The 15,199-nt window shown below is 46.3% G+C and overlaps 1 protein-coding gene across 2 annotated transcripts in view; it reads left to right on the top strand.

Moving 5' to 3' along the window:
* The first annotated feature begins 11,636 nt into the window (after positions 1 to 11,636).
* Positions 11,637 to 15,199, top strand: part of Dcun1d1 (defective in cullin neddylation 1 domain containing 1) — a 30,281-nt gene continuing 26,718 nt past the window's right edge. Inside the window, exon 1 of one of the 2 annotated variants that reach the window (XM_051157063.1) lies at positions 11,637 to 11,768. In XM_051157063.1, the coding sequence (XP_051013020.1) occupies positions 11,766 to 11,768 (3 nt within the window). In that variant the 5' untranslated portion in view covers positions 11,637 to 11,765. Of the gene's footprint in view, positions 11,769 to 12,080; positions 12,359 to 15,199 lie in introns of those variants that run through there. The other variant, XM_051157064.1, reaches the window with a different exon arrangement.

Raw genomic sequence — 15,199 nt, 5'->3', positions numbered from 1 at the left:
TCACAAGCACTCAGAAATGCCACATGATTCCATTCTTGGACTGTGTTCTGACACCTACGGGTTCTACTCCTGTTAAAATGCCTTCCGCTCCTATGTATGCAGCTAGAGCTTCAGGGTGTGTGCCCTATGATCAGCTGCCTGAGGAACAAAAGGCTAGGGGCCGCTTCCCTGATGGTTCTGCTTGCTATGCAGGCACCTTTCAGAAGTGGGCAGCTGCAGTATTCCAACGCACTTCTGGGACAACCCTGAAAGACACCAGTGAGGGGAAAGCTTCACACTGGGCAGAACTGCAGGCAGTACACATGCCATACATTTTTCTCGGAAGGAGAAATGGCCGGATGTGTGATTGTTCCCTGACTCATGGGCTGTAGTGAATGGACTGGCTGGCTGGCCAAACACCGGGAGCAAGCATGACTGGGAAACTGGGGAGAAAGACATCTAGGGAAGAAGTATGCGTCCCAGGTGAAGGATCATCAAAAGGTGACTTTGGCGGAGGAGGAGTTCAATAATGAAACAGACAGGGTGCCCCATTCTGTGGACAGCCTGCCTGTTTCCTTGGGCATCCCTATCACTGCCCAACTGGCCCATGGACAGAGTGGCCACAGTGGCAGAGATGAAGGTTATGCATGGACTCGACAACATGGATTGTCACTGAGCAAGGCTGACCTGGACAGACTGCGACTCAGTGCCTGAGCCAGCTGCAGAGACCAACACTGAGACCACAACATGGCACCACTTCGCAGTGACCAGCCAGCACCCTGGTGGCAGGTTGACTACAATGGACCACTTCCTTTGAGGAAATGCAAACACTTTGTCCTTATTAGAGTAGGGAGTTACTTTGGCTAAGGGTTTGCCTTTCTTGCATGTAATGCTTCTGTCAAAATCACCATCTTTGGACTTATCCAAATGCCATATCCACCGTCATGATATTCCACACAGTATTGCTTCTAACCAAGAAACTCACTTCACAGCTAGAGAAGAGTGACAGTGGGCCCACGGTCATGTACTCTCCACTGGTCTTACTGTGTTCCCCTCACCCATCCATAAGCAGCTAGCTTTATACAAGAGTGGAATGGCCTTTTGAAGGCACAACGACAGTACCAATTAGGTGGCAGTAGCTGGGAGGGCTGTGGCAGGGTTCTCAAGAAGGCAGGAGATGCTTTGGATCAACACACAATATGTGGTACAGTTTCCCTTCTAGTCAGGATTCACGGGGTCTAGGAATCCGGGGGTGGAAATGATTATCATCCCACTCACTGGAATGGGTCACCTCTAGAGACCCATTAGGAAATTTTCCGCTTCCTTGTTTCCATGACTGTGAGTTGTGCTGGCCTAGAAGTTTTGGTTCCAGGTGGGTGAGCACACCTGCCAGGAGCCACAGAAAACATTCCATTGAACTGGAAGCTCAGGCTTCCCCTGGCCACTTTGGGCTTCTGATGCCCTCAAGCTAGCAGGATAAGAAAGGAATATTGGTGTTAGGAGGGGTAACTGATCTGGATTCCCCAGGGGAAATCGGGTTGTTTCTCCTCAAAGGAGGTAAGGAAGATTATGTCCGGAGTGAAGGATGTCCACGAGGGAGACTCTCTTGGTGTTACAATATCCTGTGATTACAGTTAATGGGAAACTACAACACCACAATCCAAGCTAGATGACAAAGAACTCAGACCCTAATGGAATGAAGGTATGGGTCACTCCTCTAAGATCCCAAACCTGCTAAGGTAGTACACACCACTGGGTGTGTGTAATACTCACCCACACACACACACTAAGAAAATATTTGTGTTTTCTTTCCTCTATCATGTAATGTTCTATCAATTGATATAATATCAATGGTTGTCATATTTAAGTTATGAGACACTTAAAGAACGTCCCTCAGGGGACATTCTCAAATGTGTCATTCATTTGCAAGTATACTTGGGATACTTTGTGGCTCTTCCTGGGAGAGTTACATCATGTTGACAGTAATTATGACATGGTTATCGTTTCCATTTGTAAATTAAGCATGGCATAAGCAGATGCGGTTATGTGTCAAGTTGATAAGGGGTAACTTGTGATGGCTAATTTTGGTCATCAACTTGACTTCATCTGATTCAACTAAAGCACAAGCAGCAGGGCGTGCTTCTGAAGACATTTTGTTTGGCTCATTTGAGGTGAGAAGACCCACACTGAATCAGGGCCACACCTTCTGGCGGCAGCCTAGACAGGACATGGGAGAAGGGAGCTCTTGCTTTTTGCCTGCCTGCCCTCACTCTCACTGTTCACCTTTGTTGCTGTGACTCCATTATTTTGCTTCTATTAGAACCCACTTGGTCAGCATTTCAGCATAGACTGAGTCAAGACATCCAACCTCATGAGCTCACCAACCACTGGGTTCTTGGCCTTTCTGTCAAGAGACAGCCAGACTAGCTGGACCACACCCGGCAAGTCCCTCTAATGAACCCCCTTTAAATATGTTCACATATATTTATAAATATTCTTCTCATCGGTTCTAGCCCACTAGGGAACTCTGACAAATGCATACACCACGAATGGGTGTTGGATTTTATTAAATATTATTTCTGCATGATTCTGTTAAAAATCATGAGATTTTAGTTGATTTCCAATGATAAGTCAACTTTGAATCTCTGGGACTTGGTTATACTACGATATGTATTTTTGCATAGTATTTGACTTAATATGTCAAGTTTTTGTGTGGGCTAGGCATTTAGTCCAGGGCCTCCATAAAGACTGATGTCTACCACCATAGCTACTTCAAGCGGCTTGCTAATATTTTAAAGACAGGTTCTTACTATATAGCTTGGCTGTTCTGGAACTTGTGATCTTTCTGTCTCAGTCTTCCAAGTGCTATGATTTCAAGAATGTTTCAATAGACCCAGCCTTCTAATGTCTTTCAATTTATTTTTGTATCTATATTGAAGACGGATATTAGTCTTTAGTTTTATTTCCTGATTTGTCATTCTTTTGTGTTTTGGAGTCAGGATCTTGACTCATAGAATGGCAGCATGCTTCTATAGACATGTAAGTGGAATTTCCCTTGTTATAACCACTTGGTGCTTAGCTTGAACCTAGTACGCCAGTGTGTCCTCTGTGACTGAACAAGTCGCAGCCAACCTAAATTAAGGAATAAGTTACAGAGTAAGTCAGACCTCACTCAGTAGTTTGACCACCATCTCATTGGTGACTCATGTGAGAACATGTCCAGAGTCTTGTACTGTGTCCTGCTGCAGACAAGAACAGGTGATATGCCAGGACCTATGGTCCTCAGTATCAGCGCCACTGACTAGAAAGGAGAGGAGTATGCTGCCCCTTCTACTTTTTTTTTTTTTTTTCTGCATCACTGAGTGGCTAACTTCCTGAGGCATCACTGGCCACCACCATTCCATCTTCTTGTCACATTCTTTTGAGATCTGGGGGAGATGTGTGACAATGGTACACAGACACTTACAAGCAAATAGACTCTGCTGTTTAGTGTCTCCCGATGCGAAGAGCCAATCGGCTGTCAGAAGAAGCAGTGAACCATCAGCCTGGTGTTTCAAGAGATCAGCCTGTCTAGTCAATGCAGCCTTCATCATGTACCCACAATACCAGTTACGCTCATGGCTGATCCGGGTTATTGCTTAGTTTGTGAAGTGCAGTGAGGTACAGGTAGGGAAGGAACAGCTTTCCAAGTTGACTGGTCTTGGCACATAACTCGCTAAGTTACTTTCAGTTTTCTGAAACAAAACAAAAGCTGCTGATGTTCACTGCTGTTCATTTTTCCAACCTCAGTTCAGACGTCACCTCTTCTGGAGTGAGCAGCCGCTACCTCCAGTGAGTGTGCACTGTGTGCATTGCCTTCTTTACCCCTCCCACAAGGTTCTGAGGCAGGCTTTTTACAGACGAAGACCCCAGGGCCCAGAGGGCGCAGGAAGCAGGCCATTATCACCTCACCTGAAATGATGAGTTTGGTTCGAGCACTAATTTAGGTAAGGAAAGCTGGCCTCTCCTGCTGACAAGCTAGCCCTCTGCTTTGTGCACCCCCCCCCCCCCAAGCGCTTGCAGTTTTCTCAGAGGCCTCACCTCACACAGACTCTACATGGCGTGACACGGAACTCCTGGTTGGGTATCTTGGGCAGGCCTGCCAGAACTGTGCGGTTCTAGTTTGTAGTTCTAGCATTCTAGAGTGTAGTGACATAGTGACACATGGGGGTATGTTCAAACAGGTGACTTACTGAAAACAGCTGTTTTTCCAGAAACTTCAGCATAGGGCAGAAACTAAGTATTTATTTAACACAAACTTTTGCTACCAGGCAGGGGACTAAGCCTCAAATAAGGGAGGCCTTTTTTTTTTTTTTTTTTTTATGCCCAGTCATACAGTGAGAAACAAAAATAGGACAGATTTTTCCTTCCGTTGCTAGTTCATATAATCCTTAGGCTTAGTCTAGAAGTTGCAAAACTGATGTCACACTCCAATTTGTAAGTTGTGGGAAAAAAAAGTTCCAAAAAAACCCTAAGGAATCGGAAGTTCAGATGTCAGTGGTGCTACAGAACATTCTGACCACAGTGACTTCATACCTGTCAAAGCAGTTTATTTGTTTTTCTGAAGAGCACCCCCCCACCCCCAATCTAAAATAACCCAAAGCCTCTCTCAGGCCCAAATCAGCCAACTTAACCCCTGGCTCAGTGCTAGTAAGCTAAGAGCCTGAGGTGTGAGCCACAGAACTCACTCAAGGTACACAGCACATTTACACAGACAAGCATGCTGTACGTGGACTTCTCAGCTATGCTCTGACTCTGCATGGCCGGATCTTAAGGATGAAGGATAAATATTCTCTCTCTCTCTCTCTCTCTCAACCCCTCCCAATGCCTGCTTCTTCCAGCCAGGCCTGAGCTGCTGGTTATGCTGTCATCTGCTCACACCCAGAGCTCACCAGGCCTGCCCAGGCCCAGGCCCCAGGTTTCCTTCCTCCCCGTTCAACACCACCCCTCCCTGTCCCACCTGTAGTCAGGGTTATGAGGAAAACCATGGGACCTCCTCTACCCCAGTGCAGAAAACAAAAGCAAAGACAACCTTCCCACATCAAGTTCCCTACAACTCCTGGTTTGGGTCCATCCTCGGAAGCTGTGGCCACACCCTTACACACCGGCATCCCCCTGCCTCTGCTTCCTGAGTGCTGGGATTGAAGGAGAATGCACCACCTGGCTGCACTTAGGTATTTTTATTATCCTCCTTCGTTAGGCTAGCCTGACTCTGATATTTCTATTTTCTCCGTTTTTCTATTATTTGCAACAATTTTTTTTTCTTGAAATTCTTCTCATTCATGCTAAACAATTTCTTTGAAACAATTTCCACTTGAATATATTACCCACTGTGGGGTAGAGAGCTACAAGTTCAGGTCCAATTAGAGGTGAGTTCAAGGTCAGGCTTGGCAGCTTACTGAGGTTCTGTCTCAAAATTATAAAGTAAAAAGAGGGCTTGCTTGTCTGGTATACATGAGACTTTCAGTTTAATTCCCAGTACCTCAAAATAAGTTTTGCATATGTGGCTTTTCTAGTTTGCTATACACACTGAAAAAGATGTATCCAAGGCCAACATGCACGAACACATATATGAGACCGAATGTCACATACTGTAGGCTGCCTTCAACTTAGTATATAGCCAATGATGATAAACCTTCGCTTCTGCTGCCTCCACCTGAGTTTACTTCCTAAGATTATTTTTTCTCTTGTCCAGTGTTTTGTTCCAACTGAACTATCTTAGCCTCCCAAGTTCTAAATGTCCATGCTTTCTATTGGCTATACATAAATATCCCAGATTCACTTTGCTTCTTTATTTTCTGAAAGTGAGGATGCTAACTTTGGGGCTGGAGAGATGGCTCAGTGGTTAAGACCACTGGATGCGCTTCCTGAGGACCCAGGTTCAATTCCTAGCACCTAAACTGTAACTCCAGTCCCAGGAGAGTCAGCACCTATTCTGACCTCCAAAGGCCACAGATATACCCACAGGCAGGTATAAAATAAAATAATAATCTCAACCATAATTTAAAAAAGAATACTAATGTTCCATGATTGCTGAGTATCTACTTCAGGGCCAATCATTGCCCGGGCCTGTGCTGGCCAGGTAGGGGCTCTTCCTATAAACAGCATCAGGTGGAAAAGGCAGCTCTGTGAGTTAGGACGCACTGCAGATGTGAGTACTCACCCAGAAGAAACCCTACCTAGAGAACAAAATGAAACATCTCAGTAATACTTGACACTGAATATATACTTGGATTGAATGAAGTGTTAAACAGATGAGGCCTTGAAAAAAATTCTTAACTGTCGCTATGAGGAAATTTAAAATGGCTTCCCATTTGCCCACACATGTCAATCAGTGGTGGCCTGTGAATATCACACACTCAGACAGGTGAGACTGGCGTTTTCTTCCTGCTTTTGTGAGATGGGGTCTCAACTGTGTGCCTCTTGCTGGCCTGGAACTCAAGACCCTTCTGCCTTAGTCTCCCCATGCTGGGCTCACAGCAGGAACGATACTCAGCTATTTCCCTGACTTGGGGGATAGCTCGCCAGCAATGAGTCAAGCAAACAGGATTTTTGTTGAGGTTTATTAAAACTAACACAATATTTGTACTTGAGAATACTGAGCCCTAGAAAGACAGTTTTAAACCTTGAGTACTATCCGTTCCCTGAAGACCGGAAGCTGTAAAAGTTCAATACTCTTCAGCCAAGCCTGTAGAAGATGCCTGAAGGGGGAGGGGCCACCAGCCTTGCTCTGCGGGTTCCTGTCAGCAGTTGTGGTCTCACCATTGAATTCATCCATTGAAACTGAGCTGTTAAGTGGAAAGGGGGTCTCATCTAGGAAGGACTGAGCCTACATGGGCAGGGAGGTAGGTTCACTCTGGGACAGTAGGACATTGTGACATCAGCGGTGATGGTCTCTGAGTTTCCTACTGCTGACCCCCCCCCCCCTCCCGAGTGCAAGCTGTTACTTGCTCCAAGCCCATCCCTCTACCATGAGTGTGAAACAGCTAAAATCAGCAGATCCGCATGGACCTTGAGGTGACAGGCTGGCTCTGGTGAATATTGGTATTTTCTATTTAGAAGGGGACCCACCCCAATCTTACTTGTTTATTGAGAAGTGGATACAGATGCCCAATTCCCTGAGGTTTTTCCCTTTGTCCTGATTAAGGCTTCCTCTTCGAATGGTTCTGAATGTGGAGGAAAGAGTCCCAGGCAGTCATTGCTTCAGCTTCACTGGTAACGTTTACTGGGGCAGGGGAGAGCAAAGGCTTTTATTTCTAAACCCACTCTCACAATTTTGGTGTGAACTGAGGGCTGTGGCCACCACAGACTCCCTGTGGGTCATAAGGCCTAATCCTTATTTTGGAGGCTGAGAGTAAAGTACAGAGACACAGGTGTGTTTAGCATATATGAGGCCCTGAGTTCATTTTCTAGCACACAAAATGTTACACACAAAAATGCTATAATTCTGCACCAGTAAGTTCTGCATATTATTGTATTCAGGCTAAAATATGTTGCAACATTCAAAGCCACTCAGTTTCATTGATCTGTATCAGTGAATATTAGCTTTAACGTGGCAATTTTAAACCTTTGCAGCAACAGTTTCCAAATTGGTTTACCTCAGAATGTCACCTATCTATGAACACTATGCATTATAGCTATGTGTGTACAAAGAATGTGTGTATGCATGTGTGCAATACTGGATTTCAGATAGTTGTTCTCAATTTATTTATTTTTACTGAACCAAAATTAACTGCTATAAAAGTTGTTCTTAAAATTATGTATTTGAGGCGCTGTAGAGAGAGCTCAGTAGGTAAGAAAACCTGCCGTTTAAACTTAAGGAGCTGAGCTCAGATCCCAGCACCTACATACAAAGCCAGGCATGCCAGTCTATAACCCAGTGCTATTGGGGTGGGATGGGGCTGACATAACAGCATCCCTGGAGGCTGCTAGCTGCTACCCTATCCAGATTCAGTAAGAGACCCTGTCTCAAAAGAGTGAGGCCAAGAGTGATAAAAACACTATATCCAATCTCTTCACTGGCCTCCACGTGTGTGCAAAGGTATGTGCACACCTTCAGGCAGACAGACACGCACACACACACACACACAAACACACACACTTCTGTATTTGAAAAAAATTAAAATATTTAAAACATGTTAATGAGTACCTTTCTGTTAATCAAATATTATAATTTATGCTTTATCTTCATTTTTATTAATTTATTATTTTTTAAATGGAACCTTCCATTAAAAATATCCAGGAAAAATTTCACAAATGTGCTTATCTCACACAATACCAATGATTAATATTCTCCATTTCATATTCAATCCTATAACCTGAAAATGTAAGATGGATACTATTGTTATTGCATTTACCATGTATATAATTTGCATTAGCCAAGGAGCATGAATATCCTACTACAATAACCAACAGTATGGATGCTTTTATTATTGTTGTTGGTATAACTTGTTTTGAGATAGGTTCTCATTGTGTAGCCCTGCCTGAGCTGGAACGTGTTATGGAGACTAGGCTGGCCTGCACTTGCATCAGCCTATCAAGTGCTGGAATTAAAAACATGTGCCACCACACCTGCTCCAATTATCACTGTGGGTTTTGTTTTTGTTGTTGTTGTTTGTTTGTTTTTAAGTGCAGGGTAAACATTCTACCATTGAGTTGTATACCCACAGCCCTATGCAGTCTTAAGAGCAATGGGGAGCCATCAGATTCTTTTAACTTATACAACTGCTACTGTGTGTGTGTGTGTGTGTGTGTGTGAGACAGAGAGAGAGAGAGAGAGAGAGAGAGAGAGAGAGAGAGAGAGAGAGAGAGAGAGAGAGATGTGTCAGCTGCTCACTTAACACTAAAAACTCAAATAGAAGCTGGCTTGGTTCACATTCCCAGAAAGGGCGACAGTAGGACACCCAGTTCATGTGTCTGCAGCCCCAGATCCTGCAGGGAGACGCAAGGTAGACACTGGAGAATCCCCAGGAGTTCAAGGGTCATACCAGTCTGCCATACCAGGTCAAAAAGCAACAGGGGCCCGGCTTTAAACAAGGCAGAAGGCATGGACTGACACCCCAAGTTGTTCTTTGACCTGCATACAAAAAGGCCATGGCATCCCTGACCCCACATACAAACAAAATTACCCCAAAGATGGGTGTAATGGCGTCTTTTGCCCTGGCCATGGAGGCAAATGATTATCAGATGAGGTTTTAAATCTAATGGTATACCCTAGGGGCCATAGAAATGCAAAGGGAGATGCCCCCAAAGGCAGGAACTCAGAGTAAGAAACCAACTGTACCAGTTAAGAGAACACACTAAGCAGATTGTCTAAGTTTCGATCTCAGCTCTATTACTTGCTGTGCAACCATAGGCACACGCACACACACACACACACACACACACACACACACACACATATATATATATACCCACTCTGTGCTTCAGTGCTCCCTAATGGACACAGCTCAAACCTGAAGTTTGCATGAATGTTATGGGCTTAGGCAGTCCAATACACTGGGTGTCACTCTGGAGTGGTGTCAGAGGCAAAGGCAGACAAGCCAGGAAACATAAAGACATGTTAGTCTTCATGCTTAGCAGGAGAAGACTGAAACATGAGCTGCCTTTGTGTGGAGAGGGTCATGACAAAGGGAGCGGAAAGATGAGGGGAGAGAATCTCCTGTGGCTCCACAGAGGCTCATGGGAGGATAGTTCTTGAAGGCCGCCGAGGAAGAGATTCTGGTCTGCACTGCAGACAGACAACTCTGGGGCAGAAGGAGAAGTACAGAGAAGGGCTGAGGGGACACACATGCCGGTTACCCAGGCAGCTAAGGCAGGGCTGGTATATGATGAAACCCCCATCTCAAAAGGAGATGGAGACAAGAGGCTATTGATGAGAGGCAGCTGTTGCCAGGGACAGGTGGAGTGCAGGTGTGCCGAGAGGGATGCAGGTGGGCTAGGCTAAGGGAGCTGAGGTAGATCACTGGGAAAGGTTCCTGTTACACTTATATAAGGATAAGATAACAATAGATACAAGGTACCAGATATTATGTTATACAAAGTTTATTAAATGAACATGGGAGAAGGAATGGGGGAAGGGGTACAGAGAGAGAGAGAGAGAGAGGGAGGGAGGGAGGGAGGGAGAGAGAGAGAGAGAAAGTAGAGAGAGGAGAGGGGTAGAGGAGGTAGAGAGAAAGAGACTATATGGAGGGTCTGTCCTTTTATATGGCCTTGGGCAGGGTCACACCCCTTGGCAGGTAAGCGATGACATCACAAGTAGGCGGACTCAAGCAGAATCCTAACAGTTCCTATATTTAGCTGTGTGATGAAAAAGCAGAAGGGGGGCGGCGGCCGGGGGGCGGGGAGCAGGTTTCGGTTTAAAATTTTTGGTTTTGTAGAGCTTTGGAGGGTGTTAGTGGCATGAACAGAATTGGTGTTTAGGACACTCCACTGCAGAGCTTTAATCAAGATTTTGGACTCACTGGGATATGTATGGGATCTAGGGAGTACAATACATGAAGAGACTCAGAGATGGTTCTGAAAAGCCTAGCACTGAAAACTCCACGAGTTTAGCTAGCAATGAAGAATGGAGGGGAGCCTAGAAGGAAATCAAGTCTTGGAAAATGATGGAAACTCCAGGAGGCAGTGTGTTCAACGAGGAGAGAAAGAGGTCCAGTGGAACTAAGGATGTCCCTTGCAGTTGGCACTTAGGAAAGGGGCTTTAAGAAAAACCTACAAGCTATTGTTGCAATAAAGTCTAACGGAGTGTGGCAAGAGACCGAGTCCTCTTCGTTAATATTTTAGGTTTCTAGGTTGAGTTCCCAGAGAATATCCACAGGTGTGATCCAGTTTCACGCTCGCTACGTGTCATTTTCTTAGAGCCTAGCAAGAAGCTAGCCACATCAGCACACATACACTGCCGGTGGAAAGAATGAATGGATGACAGTCTGTAGCGCCAAAGATCCGCCTCTGCAGGACTCTGGGGGTCCCAACACGTGGCTAGTTCTAAGCAGTAGCAGGAGGCCTCGAGGAGTTACAAAACACTTGTTTTTTTAATAGAAACTTGGAAAAACTGTTAACCTCCGGGGCTGCTCTGGTGGTATTTGCCTATGTTCAAGGGAGACCCACGCTGATGATGAAAATGCGCACGGTGCTGCTTTACACAAACCTGGGCAATCGTGGACAGCTTTTTTCTAAGTGCCATACTTGCTGTTTTGTTTCCTTCCTCTGCAGGGAGCACTGTATTTCCTTCTCCCCGCAGCACACACGCGTCCTCTGGACCGCAGCTCGGAAGCCAGGCTAGGTCAAGCTAGGACAGTCCACCAGGCACGACAGTGACTCTAGGCGCAATAGTCTCCCGGATTCTTCCCAAAACTTACCCGGGGACTCTGACGTGGAGCTATTTAGGAGCGCACGGCGGACAGGACGCGGCCGTGACGAGGGCGCCTTGAGTGAGTGGGGACGCAGGCAGGGGCCCCGCCGCCTCGTCCTCACCGTGCCCGCGGCCGCCCGCCGCGCGGGTCTCAGTGCGTGTCCGCAGCCCGGGCTGCCGGGGTCGCCCGGCCGCTCGCGCCACGGATGCCCGCTGGCCAGGCCGCCCACCCCGGGGCCCGCGCCCTCCGCCTCCCGCGGCCGGGCCGCTCCGCGGGCCGCCGCACTGCGCATGAGCGGGAGCCCGGCGAGCCCGTGAGAGGCGCCGCCGCCGCCGCCGCCGTCCATTCGCTGCGGAGCCGGAGGAGGAGGGGAGAGGTCCGGAGGACACCAACATGGTGAGGCACCGCGGCGCCGTGCCGCCCGGCCCGGGCCCCCGGCCCCGCCGCGCTCCGCTACCACTGCTCAAGCCGGCGCCCGGCTCGGTCCGTCCCTTCCCAGCGCCGCCGCTACGCGAGGGCCGGGCAGCGGAGCGCGGCGGGGCCTAGTCGCCCGAGCGGGGCCGGGCGCGGAGGCGTTGGGGGACGGCCCGCGCCCCATTGTGCGGCCGGGCGGCGCCTGGGCAGCGGGCCCGGGGCTGCCTGGTCCCGGCCGGGCCCCTCGGTGCTGGCGGCCCGGGCGAGCCGGCGTCGGCCTTCCCCGTCCGCGCTAGCCCCCGGCGCCCGGGAGTTGGGGCGGCTCGGCAGAGGCTCGGTCCCCGCGAGAGGACTGGGAGGCTCCGGGCTGCGGACGGAAGTGCAGCCGGGGGACCCGAGACCTGCTGCCTTCCGAGCGAGCGCCTGCTCTATTTGCTTGGGGTGGGAGGAGTAATTGCTTTATGATAGCAGTTAGGGACCATTTGTGATTCTTAAAAAACAGTTTGTCAAGTTGCTCCTCTCCTGGTTTTTGTTTGGGTGAGAAAAAGTCACGGAAGCTGGAAGACGCTGTGGTGAGCTGAGTCCTTTGTCATTAAGTACCTGGCGCTGCTGGTCACTATTTTTCAGTTTGGAAGTACACAGTCACACCTTGTTGGAGTTCCCGGCAGGCTGCTGGAAGAAGAGTACAAGTGATATGGTCTTTTCGCTCCTGAGAGCAGAAAGGCCTCTTTGGGGAGGGTGTGTGCCCCAGATTTCAGTTGTGGGGGGGGGGGGAGTGCTGTTTTGGCTCTGTGACACTTATGTGGCCCCAGCCTCCAGCTGCCTTAGTGTCATGTGTGGATTATGTAGTAGATTTCTCTTCTGTGCTATGTTCGTGAAACTTTATATTTGTAAGAAGGCTTTCTCGTAAAGTTCAGTTTAGTGTTGGATGGAGATACAATGTAAGTTCAAAGACCCGCAGTTTCTCCTTTAGTTATCTCAGGCCTTGGCTGTTAACTCCTGAACCCCCAGGTGTTTCCACTCTCTTACTGAGGTGCTTGGATGGTGCGGGTCTCCGATGAGCGAGCGGTGTATGTATGCAGCTTCCCACAGACAGCCTACGTCAGACACCTGCCCTCGAATCCAGAGCCCTCCAGTGCTCATTAGGAATACAGGACTCACGCTGTTTTGATGCGAGGTCACTTTGGGTTTGGACTTGTAGCCGCCTGTCCCTTTGGTTAATATTAAATTAGCTCATTTTGGAACTTAGCCGTAAGTCATGCAATCGTACCAGTGGGTTAACTTAAGGCACTTTCTATGCCTTAACGAGTTCTACGTCACACGTACTGCCTCGGTATGATCTTGTTCAGAAAGTCAATATGGGCCCATAAGAATCTTACAGTAAAAGTATTTCGTTATCCATTTACAATTGTTTCTTAAATGATTATTATTAAAGTTTTGTTTTCTGGTATGTGCACCACAACTCATTTCTACAACATGAATTATTGCCAGTTTTAGGAAAGGCATAAAATGATGGAATCTCTGAAATATTTCTATAAGGAAAAAATTAGATTACCTACCTCTTACACTTACGCAGAGACCAAAAATAACGCAGGGCTGGGATCAACCCTAGGCAGGGCTTCATGCATGATAGGCAAGTGTATTTAAGGAAGTGATCAAAACATCCGAGTTTCCTCTTTACTTGTAAAGTTCTACCGAGTTTCATAATTTTATGATTCTAATGATTTTTTTTTAAATATGTAAGGTATATGTAGCTTGTGTAATCTGTTAGGTGTTTATAAGTTACAGACATCCTTAGGCCTATAGTGTCTCAGATCATTTGACACATCTCTTCCCTTTACAGAAGGAGAAACTGAGGCTTCAGAAGGTTTTTCAGGTTCAAGTTTGTTAGATGGTTACAAAAATAAGACTATTTTCTCCCAGACTATGATTTCTTGGTATTTGTGGAACATGTAAATAAGTCTTTAAAATCTCATGAAATCTAGAAAAATGGATGAAAATTGCATTTGTTTAAATTATATTAAATGGAGAAAATAAGTATTACAATAAATATGTTAAGTAACAAATTAAAGTTAATGGGTAGTTAATGTTGTTAAGTACTGTTTTTAGTGGATTTAAAATGTTTGGACCTCAAAATGTATAATTATATTTTCTGCAGATAGGAGGCCCTAAAAATGCCATGTGTAAATCTGTTCTGGGTTGTTTTTTAGATTTTGCTGTGCATCTTTTGTGTATCTACAAGTAAAGTAAAGGAAGGCCTGATTGCTTTTGGCATTCACTTAAGTGTCTGCTGTGCTCGCTTGAGCTGTTCTAAGCATTGAGGAGATGTATCTGTCTCTGTCAGACAGCAATCTAGGGAAAGTCAAAAAATAAACACTGTATATATTTCTTTTCCTGCAGTTTAGCAGGTGCTGAGTGTCTCGGGAAAGGCAGCGATGAGGGAGGGAATGAGTATAGGAGTGCTAGGGCCTGCTGGAAGTGGGGACACAAAATAGCAACGCAGGGTCTGCACCACAGATGAGGTAAACCAAGCAAAATGGGAGTTGAGAGAACAAGCCTTGCAGAATAAACAGGGTGGAGAGCGAGTTTGAGAGACCAGTGTGTGAAGTGTGTGGAAGAGGTCACTGGAGCAAAGGAGGGAGGGAAGTGAGAGGATGGGCTTTGCCAGGAGAACATTGTAAAGTTACCAGATTTTCACTTCTGAGAGACGGGAAGCACTGCTTAGCTCTGAATGACATGGCAGTGTTACTTTTGTCTCCTGTATCCTGTTACAATGTGACAGTCATTTTAAGACGTCCTTTACATACAAGACTCTCATAAAGTTTTCTCTTATGTAGCATATGTGTACAGAGTATTGAATTCTGGTTCACTATATAATGTTTAATACATTTTCCTCTAGCTGTTCTAGCATTAATTAAAAAAAAAACATTTTCTTAAAAGTGTTGGGTATTTTGGTGATTTGTATGTACATCAATGACTGTATGTAGAACACTTGGTCTTTGAGGAGAGAAGAAATTGAGTTTTTTTTAACATATGTTTTTTAAACATAACTCATGCTAATCTGACCGCTTTAACTCTATTCCTACTGCAATTTGTGGAGTAGGAAGCATTGCTTCCTGCCGGCAGCAGGGCTGGCACATGCCTTGGTGGATCTTAGTGACTGAGCCAGGTGAAGAGCTAGCATAGGAAAGAGCGGGGATTGCAAACAGGGTCCCTGGTTCCATTACTTGATTCCTCTGCCAGCGCCCACACTTCGCCTTAAAAAAGAACTAAGCAACGTTTCACTACTGATAAGGGAACTCTGGCTAGTTTGACTCTACTTTCTTATGTTGAACGTAACCAAGTTGCAATCAAATAATTTTGATATGAATATTAGAAAAGGAAAACTCTTGGTATCTGTGAAAACATTGTAA

Source organism: Acomys russatus, chromosome 15 (genome assembly GCF_903995435.1).
Source record: "Acomys russatus chromosome 15, mAcoRus1.1, whole genome shotgun sequence".
Lineage (NCBI taxonomy): Eukaryota > Metazoa > Chordata > Mammalia > Rodentia > Muridae > Acomys > Acomys russatus.
Note: the sequence above shows the minus strand (reverse complement) of the source record. Positions and strands in the feature narration are given on the sequence as shown.